The 23,584-nt window shown below is 44.3% G+C and overlaps 1 protein-coding gene across 1 annotated transcript in view; it reads left to right on the forward strand.

Moving 5' to 3' along the window:
* Positions 1-5,426: 5,426 nt before the first annotated feature.
* The window catches only part of snd1 (staphylococcal nuclease and tudor domain containing 1), a 734,850-nt gene continuing 716,692 nt past the window's right edge, over positions 5,427-23,584 (forward strand). The window contains exon 1 of the mRNA XM_078419593.1: positions 5,427-5,554. Coding sequence (XP_078275719.1) covers positions 5,474-5,554 — 81 coding nt within the window. The 5' untranslated portion in view covers positions 5,427-5,473. The remainder of the gene's footprint in view (positions 5,555-23,584) is intronic.

Below are 23,584 nucleotides of genomic sequence, written 5' to 3' on the forward strand. Positions count from 1 at the left end.
GTTCCAGCCCTACTGGTGATTTGTGCTGGGGTCCATTTCTTTGTTATTGGATCCTGAGCATGTACGTTTTGGCCTTGAAATAGTTCAGGCAAGTACTGTGCATTTTTGTTGTATTGTTTCAGCCCCTCCTCCTGGGCAGCTGCCAATTTTGCCCTTGTTTCTTCTTGGTCGATAGGGGGTTGGATTTTGCTTGGCAGGGTGGTTTTGTATTTCCTGCCATTTAGCATTTCTGCAGGAGACTTCATGTCAGCCTTTAGTGGAGTTGCCCGTAAGGATAATAGTGCCAGGTTTGGATCCTCCTTTGCCTCTCGGCATTTTATTAGTATTTTCTTGGCTGTCTGTACTTGCCTTTCAATAAACCCATGGCCCTTTGGGTAATGTGGTGAAGATGTTGTGATTTTGAACCCGTATTCGGTGGCCAGCTCTCTGAATTCCCGAGATGTGAATTGGGTTCCATTGTCACATACGATCTGCTCAGGTATTCCTTGCTCTGCAAACAACCCTCTAACAATTGACACAATTGTTTTAGCTTTCAAGTCCTTTATGTTTCTCACAAATGGGAATTTGGAGTAGTAGCAGGCCATAATCAAATACCATTGCTGGTTCTCTGTGAACAGGTCTGCTCCGATGGTTTGCCATGGCCGGCTTGGGATATCACTGGGTGTCATTTCCTCCTTCTGTTGTGAATTCCTGTATTTTTGGCATATGTGGCATGTAGATACCAGCTTTTCTATGTCCTTGTACATGCCTATCCAGTACACAGCGGATTTAGCACGGAGTCTGCACTTTTCCATTCCTAAGTGTCCTTGGTGGATCTTTTCGAGGATTTCTTTTTTCATGGACTTGGGTATGATGATTCGTGATCCGGCCAGCAGGACTCCATTCTCTACCGAAATATCATCACGGATGGTCCAGTATTCGCGGAGGATAGGCTGAACTTGTTGTCTCTTTTCTGGCCACCCCTGTATTACCATTTGGGTGAGGAGCTGGAGTTCTTCATCTCTGGCTGTTTCCTCTTTAATCTGTTCCAGCTTCACGCTTGTCACACTCACAATGTGGTGGATCTTTATGCTCAGCCCTTCCATCTCTTGTTTGTCATGTGTTGATAGTCTGGATAGGGCGTCAGCTAGCAGCAGGTCTTTTCCTGGCTTGTATCTGATGTTGTAGTCGTAGCTCTGTAGCCTCAGTAATAGTCTCTGTAGTCTGGCTGGTGCTTTGGTGAGGTTTTTTTTTCCGATTTGTTCTAGAGGGCGGTGGTCTGTTTCGATGTCGAAATACCTTCCATATAGGTAAGTGTGAAATTTCTCGCAGCCATAGACTACTGCTAAGAGTTCTCTCTCTATGTTTGCGTACCTTGATTCTGTAGGAGTGAGTGATTTGGATGCATACGCAATAGGTCGGCCATTTTGTATCAGTACTGCTCCAACTCCTCTCATGGAGGCATCAACTTGGAGTGTTACAGGTTTCTGTCTGTCATAGTACTGCAGGATCGTTTCTTTGCTGATGAGTTGTTTTAATTTCCCAAAATCTTGGCTATGTGAAGCACACCAATCAAATTCAGCGTCGTCTTTCATCAATTCACGGAGATTTGCTGTATGATTAGCAAGCTTAGGTATGAAGACTCCCATGTATTGTATGAGCCCTAGGAAACTTCTTAACTGTTTCTTGTCTTTGGGTTCCTCCATGTGGTTGATAGCATCCACTTTTGTAGGGTCCGGTTTCACTCCTTCTGCAGAGTAAATCAGTCCAAAGAATTTGCACTCCCTTTCTTTGATTATGCATTTGTCTGCATTGAGCTTTATGCCGGCTCTTCGAGTTTTTTCCATAGCCTCATGGAGGTTGTAATCATGCGTGTTTTCATCTCTGCCGTATACTTGGATATCATCTGCTATCCCGATTGCCCCTTTACAGCCTTTGTATGTTTCATCTATTTTCCGCTGGAAGACATCTTGACTCACCTTCAGCCCGAATGGGAGCCTGTTGAATCTGAATCTGCCAAATGGCGTGTTGAAAGTGGTGAGCATTGATGACTTCCGGTCTATTTTGACGTTCCAATATCCATTGCTAGCATCCAGCTTGCTGAACACCTTGGAACCGGCTAGTGCGGGTGTGATCTCTTCAAGGGTTGGAGTTGGATAATGGTCGCGCTTCAATGCATTGTTCAGATCCCTGGGATCAAGGCATATCCTTAGTTTTCCGTTTGGCTTTTCTTTGATAACAATTGAATTTACCCAATCAGTTGGTTTAGTTATTGCTGTGATGATGCCCTTTTCTTCCATTTCGTTTAGTTGTTCCCTTAGCCTCTCTTTCAGTTCAAGGGGAACACGGCGGGGTGGGTGGATCACTGGCTTCACACTGGGGTCTACTGTGATATGGTATTCGTATTCCTCAAAACAACCAACGGTATCGTCAAAACACTCTGGGTACATGTCCATCAATTCTTCTTTGTTCCTGATGGGCGGCCGGTTTTTGATGGGTATGTTTCTGTCAATTCTGCAGGAGTTTGTCTTGATTTCATAGTTGATTGACACAATCTTCAGTCTTTGGCACGTGTTCAGGCCGAGAATAGCAGGTCCTTTCGATTTAGTGATGAAGAAGGGGCATTTCACTTCTTTCCCTTTGTATGTTCCTGCTATGATTATTTTGCCTAGCTGTGGGATTATGGAACCTCCGTATGCAGCTAGGACTACATCGCTACTTCCAAGGATTCCTTTCCTGACGCTGCCATCTTTTGTCATGTGTTCAGGGAATATCTTTCCGTAAAGATTGACTGGTAAGATATTGCTCTGGGCTCCAGTATCAATTTTGAGCCTTAGATTAATCGTTGTTCTTTTCTTTCCCACTTTTTTCTGTAGTTGTATTATAGTATATGCTTCCTCTCTGTTGCTATGTGTTTTGCTGTTTCCCATTTCGTGGACGTCAATGGTCCCAACGGAAAGGAATTCTTCCTCAGAGGTATCTGAGGTTATCTCCTCTTCCTGTTGGACGTGTGCGTGTATTTGTTTCCTTCTCGTATTTCTATCGTTCTTTGACCATTGCTGCTTTGGCTTGGTGCTGTATGATTTTGTTGACCTACACATTTTCTTCCAGTGGTTAGGCCTCCCACATGAGTTGCAGGTAGTCCCGTATGCTGGGCACGCCCTGCGATCATCAAATGCATGCTCTGTACCGCAGTTCCAGCAGCTTCTTTGGCTTGCTTGTTTGTTTGCATGCCTAGAAAATGTCTGCTTTGGAGCCTTTAAGGTGGAGCCAGGGTCACGTTTTGAGAGAGCGTCTATATTCACTCTGGTGCTGCTCTGAGATGAGCCAACTTGAAGGCAGAGGGAGGACATTTGTTTCCTTGTGGCTTCGAAAGCTCTGGCAGCATCTACGGCGTCTTTTAGGTTGAGGGTGTCTTTCCCTATTAGGGACTTTTGGACCTCTTGGTGGGCGCACCCCCATATTAGCTGGTCGACAATTCTGTCATCTTCATCACCAAATCTGCATTTCTTGGCCACGTTCCTTAGTCTCGAAAGGAAAGTGTCGGTTGTTTCTTGTGGGTCTTGTCTTAGCCCTTGGAACTCATACCGATGGATTCTGTGGTTTGATTTGGGCTCCATATGGTTCGCAAACCTTTCAAGGACTATTCCCGGATTATTGCAGTCAGGCTCTGTTAAGCTCCAACTGTTAAAAATGTCTAGACCCTTCTCCCCGAGCCATAGTAAAATATAACTGACCTTCTCTTCATCTGCAGTTCCTTTCAGGAAGCTTTTAAATGCCAGCTGGCTCTTTTGTTTGAATTTCTTGAACGCCTCCACCACATCATCGGCGTCCCAGTTCATCGTAGGGTGGAGGCTCATTGCTGCTGTGGAGGCCGCCATCTTGTGTTGTTAGGCGGGTGCACAAAAAAAATCAATTTCTCTGCAGCCGCTGTTCCTAATTCACAATAGCGATTCACAATAGCGCGGGTTTTTACTCGAAAGTCACCGCTGCCACCATGTTGTGTCTTCGGGTTTGATGTCCTGATAATAACGACACAATTCAGGTTGTTTCAGTTGCCTTAATTTACTCCTTTATTCAGCTCCTTGCCTGTGTGGCGTAGTGATACTGAAAAGTGCTTACATACCTAATCACAGTGTGTGTGTGTGTGTGGTGAGTGTGCCTGATACAAAGTAGTGCAGGAGGTTGGGACTGCTACAATGAATATGTAGCATATGTAACACCACGTATGGTCCATATCCCTCCAAACCTGTCCTATCCATATCATATCATATCATATATATACAGCCGGAAACAGGCCTTTTCGGCCCTCCAAGTCCGTGCCGCCCAGTGATCCCCGTACATTAATACTATCCTACACCCACTAGGGACAATTTTTACATTTACCCAGCCAATTAACCTACATACCTGTACGTCTTTGGAGTGTGGGAGGAAACCGAAGATCTCGGAGAAAACCCACGCAGGTCACGGGGAGAACGTACAAACTCCTTACAGTGCAGCACCCGTAGTCAGGATCGAACCTGTGTCTCCGGCGCTGCATTCGCTGTAAAGCAGCAACTCTACCGCTGCGCTACCGTGCCGCCCTAAATGTACCTGCCTAACTGTTTCTTAAACATTGGGAATAGTCCCAGCCTCACTACCTCCTCTGGCAGTTTATTCCATACACCCACCACTCTTTGTGGGAAAAAGTTACCCCTCAGATTCCTATTAAATCTTTTCCCCTTCACCTTCAATGAGCAGGGCTCAAACTACACACGGTCTTCTGTCATTGAAGGGTGGCTAATAATGACTCCCCGAATTACATCAATAAGACCTCAGCAGGTTCAACTGGCTGAGGATGGCCGTAGATATAACAGAATAAAGACCCCCCTCCTCCCACTGTCCCCCCCCTCCTCCCACTGTCCCCCCCCTCCTCCCACTGTCCCCCCCCTCCTCCCACTGTCCCCCCCCGCTCCTCCCACTGTCCCCCCCGCTCCTCCCACTGTCGTCCCCGCTCCTCCCACTGTCCCCGCTCCTCCCACTGTCCCCGCTCCTCCCACTGTCCCCGCTCCTCCCACTGTCCCCCCCTCCGCCCACTGTCCCCGCTCCGCCCACTGTCCCCTCCGCCCCCCCTCCTCCGCCCCCCGCCCACTGTCCCCCCCCTCCGCCCACTGTCCCCCCCTCCGCCCACTGTCCCCTCCGCCCACTGTCCCCCCCTCCCACTGTCCCCTCCGCCCCCCGCCCACTGTACCCCCCTCCTCCGCCCACTGTACCCCCCTCCTCCGCCACCCCGCCCACTGTCCCCCCGCCCCCCCGTCCGCTTGAGCTGACGTGTCCAAGGCCGCTCTGCATCCGTTAACCCGGAAAGGGTCTCCGTGGTAACCGTGACGTGTCGCTCCCTTCGGTCCCGGTTGCCCCTGGCGCCGACCCGGAAGCAGTCACTCGGAGCGGCGTCTCCCTGCTCCGTGCGTGGGGCTTTCTCTTTCCGGTTCACTCACGGTGAAGTTCAGGCACGATGGCGACAGCGGCCGCGAATCCTTCTCAAGCCCAGTCAACGGCCCCGGCCTTTCCGCTCCAACGAGGGATCGTCAAGCTGGTGAGATGCTGGCGTCGTTAGCCGAGACGAAAGGCAGGAGCAGTGTGTGAAAAGTAACCGTGGCTTGGGGAGGTTAAGGTTTTTTTTTTCTGGCGAAGGGAGGGGAAGGTGTAGTTTGACAAAGAGTCAAAGGTTGGGAGCGAGCGAGTGGACGGTGAAGAGTAAGCATTAACAAGCTCCGGAGGTTTATCCCTCTTCCCGAGCTGAAAGTGCCGAAATAAACCTTTATATTCCAGCAGACGGGACTTACTGACAACTCCGTAAACACACTGTTAACTGGGAAAGTTTCAATCTGCGAAGGTTTGACACGAGGACTTGCAATTTCTATTTAAATGGGACGAGTGGAGGGGGCGCCGTAAAGTGGTCAAGAAGTCTTGGAAGTAGCTGTCTTCCCACCAAACTCCAAACTTAGGAAGAGGTTTGAGCTGATCAGCGGAGGGAGTCGGTAAAGGGTTGCAAGACGGGCGGGCAGGAAATCCTACGGTGTCAGAGAGTCACAGTATCCGAGTAAAATCCTGAGGTTTTCTATGCTTGTCTAACGGGCGAACTCGTAACAGAATGAACCACGTCAGCCTTGGGGCGGGGAGTGAATTTGGGCATGCGAAAGGATCGGAGAACTATTCCAGCTACTTAGATGAGACACAAGATCGAAACCACGGAGAGCGTGCTCCGGAGTGACCGTTCATCGAAAGTGACACGTTGCTTCTACTAAGGCGAGAGAAAGTTGCATCCTTCAATATCAACAGCCTTGTTCAGCAATCTTACGCCTCTTGGACTGTTCCGTTTTCCCATTAACTTTATAACGGATAAAACAAACACAAAAGCACTGTGCATTCAGTTTCGCTGCGCAGACTCTGACCTTGGTTTGCACTTTCGAAGTACTGACTTCGGGACTATACCAAAGTAATAAAAAGCAACTGCAGATGCTGCTTTATACCAAAGATAGACGCAAAATACTGGAGTAACTCAGCGGATCAGGCAGCTTTTGGTTCCGACTATTTTCCATTTTCTCCAGCTAGGCGGCCTGACACGCAGACTTGCTCCAGCATTTTGCGTCAATCTTCGGGATTATATCAATTATTTTTCTCTAAAGAGGTTGGAACATTTAAAAATGTAGATTGAACGAAGTATTTATCCCGATTATGAAATGGCTGTGGTTAATAAGATTGTGAGACGATGCATTGAAGTTGACTACACAATTGGTTATTACCAAATACATCGAATTGTTCCCTGTGGATCTCCACGTATGTATTTTTTTGCAGAAAGCTTTGTTAATGCAGCTTCTTTTTAAATTTGGTTCTTCTGCAGTTTTTTAATTAAAAATTTTTGATTCCAAAAGGAATATGATCCCACCTGTGAGATACCATAAAAGCCATCTTAATATTTGTTTCTTTCACAGTGATTTCATCACTAGTTTATTTTCTTCACTGCCTTAACATGAAGTACTATATTGCCAGACAGCAGAACTATGTTAGTGTTTTGGACATTATTTGCACTTTAATTTTCTGGTTATTAAATGGGACGAATGTTCTTCTACTTACCTTGGGGTTCGGACGGCAATTGAAAGAAAGATTGATTCTCACCATTTAGTGCCTGACAATGACAACTCATATTTTTGACTGCACCCAGAACTTTCTTGGCGTTTGACTTGGAACTGCAGTAAGAAGTTGTTCAGTAGGTCATAAAGGAAATCAACAGTTATCAATGAATTAGCAAACTTTGCTCGGAAAGTTAAAAAAAAGAACTTGTAACTTATGGAAACGAATGCTATTGATACTAATATTAAAAATATGAACTCTATGGGCTTGTATTCAACTCTGGAACACAAATATATGCTGAATTGTTTGCCCGATGAAGTAGAACATGGATATAAATGTAATTTTTAAAAACAAATGATCATTGTTTGCTGAGTAGTCATGTTTGTATTATGCCGGCCATGCTTTCATCTCGATGCTATCACTGGGAAGAAGGTACACGAGCCTGGGAACAGTGACCTCCAGGTTCAAGAACAGCATCTTCCCATCAACCAAGAATTTGAACCACACTGTCCAACCATAACCACAACCCTACCTCAGCAACCAGCTACTATGGACTTGGTTTAGGTTGCGCTATGTCCTTTGGTTTGCACTATTACACCCTGGTTACTAAGTATTACGGATGATTTATTGTATTATTAATTACTGTGTTTTTTTGTGTTTTACTATGCCTGTAAAGCTGCAGCAAGTAAGAATTTTGTTATTTTGTTCCTGGTGCATATGCCAATTAAACAATTAAACTTTCTTGACTCTTGACTTGTTTAGCAATTGGGTATAGTATTGTTCATGGTGATCACTGATTCAATTGATTGCTTTGCTTGTGAGAGCAGAGTGCTGTTAACTCTTTCCAATGTGGTCTCCTTTACATTGGTGAGACCAAGTGTAGACGAGGTGAACATTTATGCTCTGTCCTCCAAGGCCTGCTCGATCTCCTGGTTGCTAGCCATTTTAAAACCTCTTCCCATTCCCTTACTGACTTTTTATGAGCTTGGTCTCCTCCATTGCTAAAATAAACATCACCTATTTTGTAGGAAGGAACTGCAGATGCTGGTTTAAACCGAAGACAAGACACAAAAAGCTGGAGTAACTCAGTGGGACAGGCAGCATCTCTGGAGAGAAGGGTCTCAACCCAAAACGTCACCCATTCCTTCTCTCCGGAGATGTTGCCTGTCCTGCTGAGTTACTCCAGCTTTTTGTGTCTATCTTCACCTCCTACTTTGCTTGGGTTACTTACATCTATGAGAAGTCTCAAAGTTCGAGTATTGTCCTCAACATCCTCTCATTTCTGCGACCCCTGCTTTACACACATTTCTCCCACCATCTGCCACCCCACCCAGTCACCCTGCATCTTTTCCCATACTCAGGACCCTCCTTCCATATCCCTCCCTCTGGTTTTATATTGTACTCCTCCTCTTCTCTACTTATCTGACACTCTTTTGTATCCTTTTTACCTCTAGCTTTTGTCACTTACTCCACCCAAGTACCAAACCCCCCCCATTGTATCTACCCAACACCATTTCAATCATTTTAAAGGGGAGTCCAGACATAGTGTCCGTTGTCCATTTCCTCCAGATGCTACTTGAGCTGCTCAGTTACAGCGCTTCATGTTTTGTTCAAGATTGCACATCTGCAGTTTCCTGTGCCTGGATGGTATTGGGTCTTTGATGTATTTGTTTTAAATTTAATTTTGGGAGGGATTCCGGGTAACTAATCAAAGCTCTGAGTTCCATTGCGATTGGTTAGGATCACTGTTGGGCAATAGGTTAAATGTATCCTCCTGGGCAACAATTATCAATGGGCTATTTCAAACCAAAATAATCAAATATCACTGCCTTCAGTGTTATTTTACCAGAAGCTATGAATGAAATCTGAGATCTGCCTCATTGCATAGTGCTAAAATCAACGTTCCATAAAATATCATGGAAGAGTGACATTGCACTGAAATTAACATGGGTTTTGTAAAATTGTTCGGAACAAAGATTTAATGAGTTACAGATGTAATTTCTATTAGTTAAAAAAAAGTAATGGAGTTAATGGGAGTTAAATTAATGAAAAAGCAATGAGTTGGATCTTTGGGTTTTAGAAGAAGTGGGTTCAGAGAGAGCGTAAGCATTGATTTTGAAACTTCTGAATTCTTTGTAGTTCAAAATGGTTCCTGTAGATTGAAAAGTGCCAGAGGTTATCTGTGGTTCAGAAAGAGTGGGACACAGTAGTTAGTTGGTCCTGTGTCATTAGATGGGGGAAAGCTTGAATCTATTAGTAGGGAGAAGATGACAATGTGTTCATATAATTGTTGGAGAGTTGACATGAATTTTTACAAAGTAACATTAATGCCAAATTTTACTTTCTTGGAAGTGTAATGTGTCAGGGTTGATATGGGCCAAACCAATATTTGTTAGAATATTTGTTTTCTCATAAAGCACATGGCATGCAAAATAAGGGCTCATAAAATTGATATTCCACAGGGGAAAAAAACACTTTTGGTTGGCTGGTGAAATGTTACCAGTGGGGTTCACTGAGATAATGTCCTTTCTAATTGCATGCTGCACATGCTTGTTATTTTGCATAAAAAAACGAGAAAATTTAAACCCTTTAAACACCAACATCTGGGGTTCACTAAGGTTTGGTATATACAGTGGATTAAATGAAATTGTGTAAAAGCACAGTGCGAAGTTCAAAAGTCAAGAGTGTTTTAATTGTCTTTTGTACCAGGACCACAACAATGACATTCTTATATACTGCAGCTTTACAGACACATTAAGCACAACTCACAGATCAACAAATAATTGAAGCTGACATATGTTCTGCAACCTATATAAAGTCCATAGTAATCCGTTGATGAGGTAGGGTTGTGGTTGGGTTTGTGCTCGAAGGTGGCAGCAAGGTGAGAACGTAGCCAGTATGGTGTAGCTCTTTGAAGTTAGCTGCTCTCATAAGGCAGCACTTCTTGTGGATTTCTTTGTCAAGACCTATGATAGACCTGGCAATGTCCAATACTTTTTGGGACGCCTTTTGTTCAGGTTACTTAAACAGGCTGTTAATGCAACCAGTACGCTCTCTACCATATGTCAAAAGATCAAGAGTATTCAATGATGTGCCGAATCTCCTCAAAGGTCTGAGGAAGTTGAGGTGAAGGTAGTTGCGGTGAGGTTATGGGATTGGACAGGCTGGATGCAGGAAAAATGTTCCTGATGTTGGGGGAGTCCAGAACAAGGGGGTCATAGTTTCAGAATAAGGGGGAGGCCATTTAGAACTGAGATGAGGAAAAACTTTTTCACCCAGAGAGTTGTGAATCTGGAATTCTCTGCCACAGAAAGCAATGGAGGGCAATTCCCTGAATGTTTTCAAGTGAGAGTTAGATATGGCTTTTAGGGCTAATGGGATCAAAGCATATGGGCAGAAAGCAGGAATGGGGTACTGATTTTGGATGATCAGCAATGATCATATTGAATGGAGGTGCTGGCTCAAAGGGCCGAATGACCTACTCCACCTATTTTCTACGTTTCTAAGATGAGCTTTCTTTGTGATTTACATCATTATGCTGGGCCCAGGACAGACAGATCATCAGAGATGTGCACACCCAGGAACTTGAAGCTGTTATCTCTCACCACTGTTGCCCTGTCTCTGAAGATGGGTTCATGGACTTTCTGGTTTCCCTTCCGGCAGGAAACATGTTCCCAATGTTGGGGGAGTCCATAACAAGGGGCCACAGTTTAAGAATAAGGGGTAGGCCATTTAGAACTGAGATGAGGAAAAACTTTTTCAGTCAGAGAGTTGTGAATCTGTGGAATTCTCTGCCTCAGAAGGCAGTGGAGGCCAATTCTCTGAATGCATTCAAGAGAGAGCTAAATAGAGCTCTTAAGGATAGCAGAGTCAGGGGGTATGGGGAGAAGGCAGGAACGGGGTACTGATTGAGAATGATCAGCCATGATCACATTGAATGGCGGTGCTGGCTCGAAGGGCTGAATGGCCTCCTCCTGCACCTATTGTCTATTGTCTGGTCAACAATCAGCTGCTTGGTGTTGCTAACATTGAGCGCAAGATCGTCCTATTTTACTGACTCATCATTACCTGTTATTTGTCGACTAGTGGTGGTATCATTGGTAAATTTTAAAATAGTGTTGGAGCTGTGTCTGGCCACACGGTTGTAGCTGTAGAGAGCGTAGTGCTCTGTACTGAGCGTGCAGCCTTGAGGTGCCCCTGCTCTGATGTTGCCAATTTGTAGTGATTGAGGTCTGCCCATGAGGAAGATGAGGATCCAGTTGTACAGGGAGGAGTAGAGAACCCAGTTTTGACTTTCGAGATAAATTGAGTGTGAATGATTGTGTTGGACCAGAAAGTATGTTGTGGGATGGATGCAAAGCTGGGTGATTTGGCAAGAATGTAGCACATGGAGTGTATAGGAAGCTGAGGATGGTGGAATAATTCTTTACGTGGCCAAAAAAATGCAAGTTTTGGTGTTCAGAGGATTTGGATTAGACCAAGTGGAGCCGTTGGGCCCAAACCTCTCCTGCATCGGTGCATCACCCCCTCCTCCCCTCTCCCCCCTCCTTTCCCCCTCCACCTTCCCCTCCCTCCTCCTCCCCCACTCCATCCCCTCAACCCCCCTTATCCTCCCTCCCTCCCTGGGAGATAGATTGAAACATTAGGCGGCACGGTAGCGCAGCGGTAGAGTTGCTGCTTTACAGCGAATGCAGCGCCGGAGACTCAGATTCGATCCTGACTACGGGTGCTGCACTGTAAGGAGTTTGTACGTTCTCCCCGTGACCTGTGTGGGTTTTACAATAGACAATAGGTGCAGGAGTAGGCCATTCAGCCCTTCGAGCCAGCACCGCCATTCAATGCGATCATGGCTGATCACTCTCAATCAGTACCCCGTTCCTGCCTTCTCCCCATACCCCCTCACTCCGCTATCCTTAAGAGCTCTATCCAGCTCTCTCTTGAAAGCATCCAACGAACTGGCCTCCACTGCCTTCTGAGGCAGAGAATTCCACACCTTCACCACTCTCTGACTGTAAAAGTTCTTCCTCATCTCCGTTCTAAATGGCCTACCCCTTATTCTTAAACTGTGGCCCCTTGTTCTGGACTCCCCCAACATTGGGAACATGTTTCCTGCCTCTAATGTGTCCAATCCCCTAATTATCTTATATGTTTCAATAAGATCCCCCCTCACCCTTCTAAATTCCAGTGTATACAAGCCCAATCGCTCCAGCCTTTCAACATACGACAGTCCCGCCATTCCAGGAATTAACCTAGTGAACCTACGCTGCACGCCCTCCATAGCAAGAATATCCTTCCTCAAATTTGGAGACCAAAACTGCACACAGTACTCCAGGTGCGGTCTCACCAGGGCCCGGTACAACTGTAGAAGGACCTCTTTGCTCCTATACTCAACTCCTCTTGTTACGAAGGCCAACATTCCATTGGCTTTCTTCACTGCCTGCTGTACCTGCATGCTTTCTTTCATTGACTGATGCACTAGGACACCCAGATCTCGTTGAACTCCCCCTCCTCCTAACTTGACACCATTCAGATAATAATCTGCCTTTCCATTCTTACTTCCAAAGTGAATAACCTCACACTTATCTACATTAAACTGCATCTGCCATGTATCCGCCCACTCACACAACCTGTCCAAGTCACCCTGCAGCCTTATTGCATCTTCCTCACAATTCACACTACCCCCCAGCTTAGTATCATCTGCAAATTTGCTAATGGTACTTTTAATCCCTTCGTCTAAGTCATTAATGTATATCGTAAATAGCTGGGGTCCCAGTACCGAACCTTGCGGTACCCCACTGGTCACTGCCTCCCATTCCGAAAGGGACCCATTTATCCCCACTCTTTGCTTTCTGTCTGTCAACCAATTTTCTATCCATCTTCGGTTTCCTCCCACACTCCAAAGACGTACGGGTATGTAGGTTAATTGGCTGGGTAAATGTAAAAATTGTCCCTAGTGGGTGTAGGATAGTGTTAATGTACGGGGATCACTGGGCGGCACGGACTTGGAGGGCCGAAAAGGCCTGTTTCCGGCTGTATATATATGATATGATATGATATGTTTAAAATGTGAATAACTTAAAAAATATAACACCAATTTCAATTAAACTACTTGCATTTCCATTAAATTGATGACGATAAGTAAGTTGGGCCTAAAATTGTCGCACTATTGTGCACCGTTTTGGCTGTAGTTCGATAACAAACAAACAAACGAGAGTTTTAGTATATAGATGAAGTCAAAGTAACAAGTACAGCATGCAATTAGAATGGCATTGATATGGTCCTCTTTATGACCAGGTCTATTAGGTAGGCTTCAGTAATGCAACAAACATTCTGTAAGGCAAGATGTACAGAATGAAGAAAATGTGGTAGAATGAACTTGTATTTATGGGTGCTTATAAAAATGAAAATTATCTCCTTCAACAAGTTATTACATCTTTATGGAATGGGCAGTTGGGCTGTTTACCGGATGGGAGAGTCAGGAATTGGGGGTCCATGATATGGAGTAAAAGGAAATACAAATACTGGCACATTGAAAGATGCAGGAGTACGTGGTGAAGAATGGACTAAACATCACGTAACCACTGCAAAAGCTATGTGGGGATGGCCCAGAGTCTGATCCAGTCACGTTTGGACACTGAGGGTTTGTCTCTGTGTTGCATCCTCTCAAGCTCTTCACAATTGCATTGTTTAAGATGGAAACAAGTGGTGTTGATGCATTGTAAGACAATATATTGAATTGATGGTACAGTGAAAACCGAAAGGCAAGAAACAATTGTTCTTATTGTTTATATTATGAATAAAGTACATTTTTGGGAACAAGGAAGACAGTCATTTAGTATTAAAATGTGAAACTTGACGTTGAATCTTTGGAATTTACAATCTGTGTATTCCAGATGGCAATCAACTTCTTGAAAGCAAAGTTTGTGACGATGGAGCAGGAGTGTTGAGATTGGGGATTAATCAATAATATTGAGTGACCTGAGCAGGCTTGAATCTGTATGGATTACTCCATTTAAAAAAATGTATTCTTGTGATATTTCAGTTGTGTTTGTCATGGAGGAGCTGTCCCCGGTTACAAACGGGTTTTGTGATTGCAAGCTTCCATAAGTCAATTGTGTCCATAAATTTAAAAAAAACACAAAATCACTCAATATGATAATCATACCTCTGCTGCATTGATGATGTAAATGGTGTTGATGAGGGCCAATTAACATGAAAGCCTGTTTTCCCCTGCTCACTTACAGAATCAGGATGTCCCATGCTCCATGGCTTGTTTTGATGGGCTTGAATTATCAGTCGATGTTAAATTGTTTAAAATGGTGTAGTTGTAGAAGTATCAAATATAAACAATTGCTTGTCAATTTCCGAATCATCTCTCAAGTGGCCTCTGTTGGTGAAACTGACGAGCTGTGTTCTTAAGAGCCAACCGTGTCTGATTATTGTTGGGAGATTGCATGTAAACAGGTTGTTTTTCCAAAACCGATTCTCATTTGAATTTAATAATATTTGTGAGAACGCATTCATATGTATGGCGTGCCCACCTGTTGGGTGTTCATAACACACGAAGGGCCTATAGTGGAAGAGTTTGATGAGCGAGCCATGAACTGAAGGCAAATATATATCTGTTAGGGGACTGGCTGCAGGAAGAAAGTTGCCAGTTTAGGAGTACTCCATGCGTTATTTTCAATGCTTTGGGATTTCTTGTGACGGTGGTATGCAGATGGTATTGTGATGTTGCAGATGGTGTATCACTTTGCTGTCTCACCAGTTTGATGGCTTGTCCAAAAGTCAATACTTTTGATTTAAAATGATACTGAGAAGTCAGCTGGATTGTTCAAATTTGGAGTAGGACAAGAAAGTGCAAGCTTATGAATTTGTGCAGTATCACCCTTAAGTTGAGCAAATATGAGCTATTTTTCTTTTTTTTTAGAGTAGAAATGTGTTTATGAAGATTAGTGTTTAGTCATGTGGCCACAAGCTTGTTAAAATATGTCACTGCTTGATCTTATTACAGGTATGTAACTGACTAAATATTTGACTTGTGCATATGAAATAATGAATTTGGAATCAAATGGAAGGGCATTTGAAAATGCCTTGCCAATTGCCAATACTAGTAGTGCCCAACGATGTCCTTTTCAAAGTAAAAATTGGTGCAGTTTTCTCAACTAATTGAAGGTGATTTTCAGATCAGTGGAAAATTTAATTGTTTAAGAAAAGCAAGACTATTTTTGCATTATGCAGAGCTCTCCGGGGGTAGAAATACACAACATTTTAGCAAAATGTGATTTAAAATTAAATTTTAAATTTAATTTCTAATTTGTAATAACAAGGATAGGCACAAAATGCTGGAGTAACTCAGTGGGAAAGGCAGCATCCCTGGAGAGAAATGGGTGACGTTTTGGGTCGAGACCCTTCTTCATTCAGACTGTTGTAATAACAAGGAACTGCAGTTGCTGGTTTATACCGAAGATAGACACAATGCCGGAGTAACTCAGCAGATCAGGAAGAATCCCTGGAGAACATGGATAGCTGATGTTTCGGGTCGGAATCCTTCTTCAGACAAAATATTCACTTAATAAGAATACTTATTTTCCTCCATATGATTGTTCCCTCGGTATCTGAGAATTTTGTGCCTTGATTGAGGATTGTTTCAATTGTCCAATGCTGTTCCTGCAGTTTGCCACTTTATACAAATTCTAACTTGTCCTCAACTATTCAAGACTAGACAACATTTATCTGATCAGTGCGTTCTCTTTTGCGAAACTGCTGCACAAAATGTTCTTAAAGATTGCCACGTTAGATTTAGATCTTGGATTTGGTATTTTAAGGTCAGCATTGATTCCTAGTAGGCACTGATTGCTATGATTAAAAAGCATTGGTGATATTTTGATACTGGTGTCTGCTGCCCAAGATGTCTTGGGTGTTATTAGCAAATTCATTTGTGTTGAGTGCTATAATTAATCTAGGACAGACAGAAACATACCTTGGGGTTATTCCTTCTGATTGAATCTGGTTAAGACATGGATTCTCTGATGGAATAATTTGATCTCATCAGTTTTGGTCTTACATGTGGAGACTGGCTGTCTAGGTGAAACAAGTGCTGCTAGTAAGTGTGGAATACAGAAGAGAGAGATTATGGAGAAAATCGCTACATTTTTTAGGGAGTCATTTTATTTATCAAACAGAAAGATATCGGTTTTGGGAAATGGAATTCTATTTTGAGCAACATTGTCAGTAAAAGGCATTGGTTTTACATTCTACTATTATGAAGAGCAGCACTCCTGCAATTGTGTAATATTTCTTATCTAGTGGTCATTCTGAATGTGATTGCCAACTTGTGATAAATTAGAAACACTTTAAGAGCTTTTGTGGAAGCTGTCGGATAACATCAAGAAGACATTCCTTTTTTGGCAGAATTTGAACATATCTGAGGTGAAAGATAAGTCCTAATACTACGAGATTTTCCTTGAGTAATTGGCACATAGAGTATCATGATTCATTTTGTGAAAGTAAAATTATCTTGATGGTAAATCTAAACTTGTCATTTCATATTTCGCATTACATCGGAGGCCATCAAGTCCACGCTGGTTCTTAGAACAATCTGCTCATCCACTCCCCATCACTTGGGAGCAATTTACAGGAGCTAATTATCCTTCCTGCTAGCACATCTTTAGAATGTGGGAAAAAACTGCACATGATCACAAAGAAAGCACATTAACTTCAAATGGCATTAGAAGATAGAGTTGCTTGCAGGCTATTGAAGCTACCATATCAAGGCAGTGGGAACTGAGTATATTTCCAATTGTGTCACTTGGTATAAATATGTAGCAGTCATTCACAGATCAAATGTGGAATTTAATTAAAACTGAGTAAAGCTTTAATTGTGCCACTATAACAGGCAGAGCAGGGAATACAATTCTACAGGGAATACACACTCTACACTGACAAACTGCATCACTGAAATAAAATCTTGGCTTCAATCAAACTTCCTCAAACTCAATTGCAACAAATCTGAAATCATCATCATTGGTCCAAAAACGCTCACCAAATCCACCCAAAACTTCATCCTCAACATTGATGGTCTCCCAGTATCCACCTCACCTCACATCCGGAATCTTGGAATCATCCTTGATCAAACCCTCTCCTTCGACAAACACATCACAAAGACAGCCTTCTTCCACCTCAAAAACATTGCCCGTCTCCGTCCATCCCTCTCCTCCACAGCTGCAGAAACCCTCATCCACGCCTTCATCACCTCCCGTCTGGACTACTGCAACAGCCTCCTCTATGGCGCACCCTCAAAAATCATCAACAAACTTCAATACATTCAAAATTCCGCTGCCCGTCTACTCACACACACCTCGATCCGTGACCATATCACCCCCGTCCTTTATAAACTCCACTGGCTCCCCATCCCCCAGAGAATCCAGTACAAAATCCTCCTCGTAACCTACAAAGCCCTCCATAACCTGGCCCCATCCTACCTGACCGACCTCCTCCACAGGCACACTCCCACCTGCACCTTCCGCTCTGCCGCTGCCAATCTCCTATCCCCCCACATCCGGACCAAACTCAGATCCTGGGGGGACAGGGCTTTCTCCATCGCTGCTCCCACCCTATGGAACTCACTACCCCAAACCGTTAGAGACTCCTCCACACTCACCACATTCAAAACATCGCTGAAGTCTCACCTGTTCAGTACTGCCTTCAACCACTGAAGGTCACCTCACCTTCTGTCTCCTTTCTCTGTTCATTTATTTATTTACTTATTTATCTATTTATTCATTTCCCTATGTTCTCAAAATCTCTGTAAAGCGTCTTTGAGTATATGAAAAGCGCTATATAAATAAAATGCATTATTATTATTATTATTATATCATTCAACGTTTGGTTGATTTTTCCATTTGCATACAATTTGGCATTACTGCTGAAGTGTCAAATTCAAATGCTCTCCCCAGATTCCTGTAGATGTATCTGTATACCAGGTCTATACTTCAATATATAATTGATTAGACTGAAACAATGAATATGCAAGCTATTGCAGAGGTACATATGTAGGCTGCATGGCCATTAAAATCATTGGTAAAATAGGTAATTAAAAAAAAAATATATATATTTGCATTTCACAATTGGTGGTTAACTCCATGCAAACAGTTGAATACAATACCTGTACTCAAATTATAGACACAAAATGTTGGAGTAATTCAACGGGTCAAGCAGCATCTCTGGAGAAAAAGGATAGGTGACATTCTGGGTCGGGGCCTTTCTTCAGACTGAAAGTACGGGGAGGGGGATGGGTGAGCTGGAGCGAGAGAAGACTAGGACAAATTGTGTCCGGCAACAAATTACCTCAGGAAGGTGGTGCCTTGGTAGGCCAATTGTTGGTTAGGGAAGGAGTTATCTTGAGGGATATAAGGTGGTGGAGGAAGGAACTGTAGATGCTGGTTTACACTGAAGAAAGATACAAAATGCTCAAGTAACTCAGCGGGACAGACAGCATCTCTGGATAAAAGGAATGGGTCACTATTCGGGTTGAGACCCTTCTTCAGACTGTGAGTCAGGGGAGAGGGAGATACAGAGATAAGTAATGATAAGGTATGAAAACGAGACATCAAAGGAGATTCTCCTCTTCATCTCCATTGACCCGAAACGTCACCCATTCCTTCTATCCAGAGATGCTGCCTGTCCTGCTGAGTTACTCCAGCATTTTGTGTTTATCTCTCTAATGTGGCGGAGCTATGGAACTAGTTAAACGAATAGGGTGGAGGAAGGGAGCAAGTAGGAGGGAGGGGGTGAGGGGAGGGTTAGTAGGTTACTTAAAATTAAAGAATTCAACATTCATTCCTGTGGACTGTGTAAGCTACCCAAGTAAATTATGAGGTTCTGTTCCTCCAATTTGCGTGTGGCCTCACCCTGGCAATGGAGGAGGCCCAGAGAAAGATCTGACTGGAAAGAGGAGTTAGAATGGATTGCAACCAGGAGATCCTGTAGGCCTTGGCGGACCCTTTACCCTCTTTTTCCACCCAGGTGGTTTAACCAGTTCCACCACATTCTATTCCTCTTGAGATCATACTTTCCCTAGCCAATTGGCCTACCAGGGCATCACCCTGCCTGAGGTCATCTTTTACCGGCCCTGCTTGTCCTCCAGCTCTTTCTTCTCTCCCTCCCCACTTGCAGCCTGAAGAAGTGTCCTGACGTGAAACATCACCTATCCTTTTTTCCAGAGATGCTACCTGACTCACTGAGTTACTCCAGCACTTTGTTTCTATCTTTGGTATAAAACCAGCAACTGCAGTTCTTTGTTTCGGCGTTCCTGCATTCAAATTGATATTTGAACTACGATTAGGCCACTTGATCCCTTAACCCTGTTTCACAATTTAGTGGGATCAGGCTAACCAGATTGTTTTGCTGTCTACCTATGGCAGCCTTTCATTTCCTTGCTAATGACCCTTGAAAGACGTGCTGGCCCACCTGAAAAATATCATAAACCCCCTGCTGGACCCCCTGCAGTTTGCATACCGGGCAAATAGATCAGTGGATGACGCAGTCAACCTTGGCCTGCACTTCATCCTCCAGCACCTAGACCGCCAGGATTTTGCGGATTATGCAAGGATTTTGTTTGTGGATTTTAGCTCTGCATTCAACACCATTGTGCCAGAGCTACTACACTCCAAACTCTCCCAGTTGACTGTGCCTGAACCCCTCTGCCAGTGGATCATCAACTTCCTGACAGACAGGAAGCAGCATGTGAGGCTGGGAAAGCACATCTCAGACCTGCAGACCCTCTGCATAGGAGCACCGCAAGGCTGCGTACTCTTCCCCTCTCCTTTACTCTCTCTACACCAATGACTGCACCTCCACAGACCCCTCTGTCAGGCTTCTCAAGTTTGCAGATGACACAACCCTGATTGGACTGATCCAGGATGGGGAGGAATCTGTCTACAGACAGGAAGTGACACGGCTGGTGTCCTGGTGCCATCGCAACAACCTGGAGCTCAATGCTCTTAAGAAGGTGGAATTGATTGTAGACTTTAGGAGAGCTTCCCCTCCCCTCCCCCCACTCACCATCGACAACACCACAGTCACATCTGTGGAGTCATTTAAGTTTCTTGGAGCCATCATCTCCAGGGACCTTAAACGTGAGACCACCATCAACTCAACAGTCAAAAAGGCCCAACAGAGGATATACTTTCTGCGGCAGCTGAGAAACCACAATCTGCCACAGGCAATGATGGTCCAGTTTTATACTGCCATCATACAGTCTGTCCTCACCTTCTACATCATGGTCTGGTTTGGCTCAGCCACCAAGCATGACATCCGGAGGCTGCAGCGCATTGTTCGATCAGCCGAGAAGGTTGTTAGCTGCAACCTTCCCCCCCATCGATGAACTGCACACTGGAAGGGCCAGGAAGAGAGCGGGTCAGATCATCTCTGACCCCTTTCACCCTGGCCACAAAGTCTTTGAAACACTTCCCTCTGGAAGGCGACTCCAGATTGTCAAAGCCGCCACAGCCAGAGATAAAACCAGCTTTTTTTTCCCACGAGGAGTAGCTCTACTCAACAGCCAAAAGTCTGTAGCCTCCTTTTCGCTCTGGTATTTTATTTCATTCTTCACATGTTTAAATTATAATTTATTATTTTTTATTTTTTACTGTATATCGTGTTGTAACTTGCGAGCAAAGCACCAAGGCAAATTCCTTGTATGTATACATATTTGGCTAATAAAATTTATTCAATTCAATTCAATCCACCTTGACCATAGAAATATTCAAGGACTTGGCTTCCACTGACTTTTATTCACTTTTATTCACATTTAAAACAGTAAACCCCCCTCCCCCCCTCCCATTCTAGACTCTCTCACAAGAAGACCTGTATTTGCAAACTGTTCCCTGCCAAAATACCTTGTATTTACAGGTCTGGCCTGCGGTCTTTCCTCTTAAGACAATACTCCCATTCCAGGTATTACTGTAACAAGTGTTCTGATGACACATTTCAATGGGTTAACATCCTTCTTTAAGGGTTACTAGGTTACAGTGTATTCCAGATGTGATCTCCCCAGTGCCCTATTTACAAACCTCCCACTTTTATAATCAGGTCCCTGAGCAAGAATGAAAAACATTCTATTAACTTTGCTAATTTACCACAAATCAACCTTTTGTGAATCGTGCAGTATGTAGGAATATACATGTTGAATTAAAGTATGGCTTTTTTCCCTGACAATTTTCCATTTTTCCACATAATACTCCATTTGGCAGATTTCTGCCCACTCACTTAACCTAACTATCTCTTTGTAGCCTCCTTGTGTCATCTTTGCAATATGCTTTTCTACTTGTTGCATCATCAACAGATTTAGCTGGTGTGCATTTGTTGTTTTCAAAGTTATTTGTGTAAAATAGTGGAAAGGTGAGCCCCTGGTACCTCTGGTGTGGTGAATATCCTATTATAGTTTGCCAACAAGGAATAATTATGCCTGCTGTTTCCCGCGGACCAGCTAATTCTCAGTATACATCATGTATGTCATTTCTTACCCAATAAATTTTCATTTTTTAATTTGTAATAACCTTTATGACCTTTTATCTAATACTTTCTGGAAATCTTAGTACATATCCTGGTTTCCCTTTATCCACAGCATATGTTACTACTTCAAAGAACCAATAAATTAGTCAAATATGACTTCACTTTCACAAAATCATGTTGACTTGCTGGATTATCACAAATCTTTCGAAGTGCCCTGTTGTAACTTTAGTAATAACCTCTAGCATAAATTTAAGCCGGATTAGATGGACTCATTCTTCCTGTGAGACACAAGTAATAACTTTAATTCAAGAGTGTTTAATTGCCATATGTACAGAAAATTTAACAATGGAATTCTGACTTGCTACAGCATGACAGGTCTGTAAACACACTAGTCGTAGATAACATAAGCAGCTAAAAAAATATTGTTGTTTGTGTAAGAAACAACCATGGGCCATGGGCCCCAGCTATGCCTGCCTCTTTGTCGGGTACGTCGAACAATCCCTGTTCCAGGCGTACACTGGCCCCATCCCCGAACTCTACCTCCGCATCTCCTTTAACTCCTCCCACTTTCTCCAAACCCGAGGCGTAGCTATGGGCACTCGCATGGGTCTGAGCTATGCCTGCCTCTTTGTCGAGTACGTCGAACAATCCCTGTTCCAGACGTACACTGGCCCCATCCCTGAACTCTACCTCCGCTACATTGATGACTGCATTGGTGCTACCTCTTGTACCCATGCAGAACTCACTGACTTCATACATTTCACCACTAATTTACATCCTGCTCTTAAATATGTTTGGACCATTTCTGACATCTCCCTACCGTTTTTGGATCTCACCATCTTCATCACAGGAGACAGACCAGTGACCGACATCTACTACAAACCCAATGACTCCCACAGCTATCTTGACTACAATTCTTCCCACCTTGTCTCCTGCAAAAAGTCTATCCCCTACTCCCAATTCCTCTGTCTACGCCGCATCTGCTCCCAGATGAGGTGTTTCACACGAGGGCATCAAAGAGGTCCTCATTCTTTAGGAAACGGGGCTTCCCCTCTTCCATTATAGATGAGGCTCTCACTAGGGCCTCCTCTATATCCCGCAGCCCCGCTCTTGCTCCCCCTCCACCCATTCGTAACAAGGATAGAGTCCCCCTTGTCCTCACCTTCCACCCCATCAGCCAGCGTATACACCAAATTATCCTTCAACATTTCCGTCACCTCCAACGGGATCCCACTACTGGCCACACCTTCCCATCTCCTCCCCTTTCTGCTTTCCGCAGAGATCGTTCCCTCCGTAACTCCCTGGTCCACTCGTCCCTTCCTACCCAAACCACCCCCTCCCCAGGCACTTTCCCTTCCAACCGCAGGAGATGCAACACCTGTCCCTTTATCTCCCCCCTCGACTCCATCCAAGGACCCAAACAGTCTTACCAGGTGAGGCTGAGGTTCACCTGCACCACCTCCAACCTCATCTATTGTATCCGTTGTTCCAGATGTCAACTTCTCTACATCGGCGAGACCAAACGCAGGCTCGGCGATCGTTTCGCTCAACACCTTCGCTCAGTCCGCCTTAACCAACCTGATCTCCCGGTGGCTGAGCACTTCAACTGCCCCTCCCACTCCCAGTCTGACCTTTCTGACATGGGCCTCCTCCAGTGTCATCGTGAGGCCCACTGCGAATTGGAGGAACAGCACCTCATATTTCACTTGGGCAGCTTACAGCCCAGTGGTATGAACATTAACTTCTCTAACTTTAGATAGCTCCTCTGTCCCTCTCTTCCCCTCCCCCTTCCTAGTTCTCCCACTGTCTTCCTGTATCCAACTATATCCTTTCTTTGTTCTCCCCCCCCCCCCCCCCCGACATCAGTCTGTAGAAGGGTCTAGACCCGAAACGTCACACATTCCTTCTTTCCAGAGATGCTGCCTGACCCGCTGAGTTACTCCAGCATTTTGTGATATCTTCTTGTTGTTGTTTG

The sequence above is a fragment of the Rhinoraja longicauda genome, chromosome 23, assembly GCF_053455715.1.
Source record: "Rhinoraja longicauda isolate Sanriku21f chromosome 23, sRhiLon1.1, whole genome shotgun sequence".
NCBI lineage: Eukaryota > Metazoa > Chordata > Chondrichthyes > Rajiformes > Arhynchobatidae > Rhinoraja > Rhinoraja longicauda.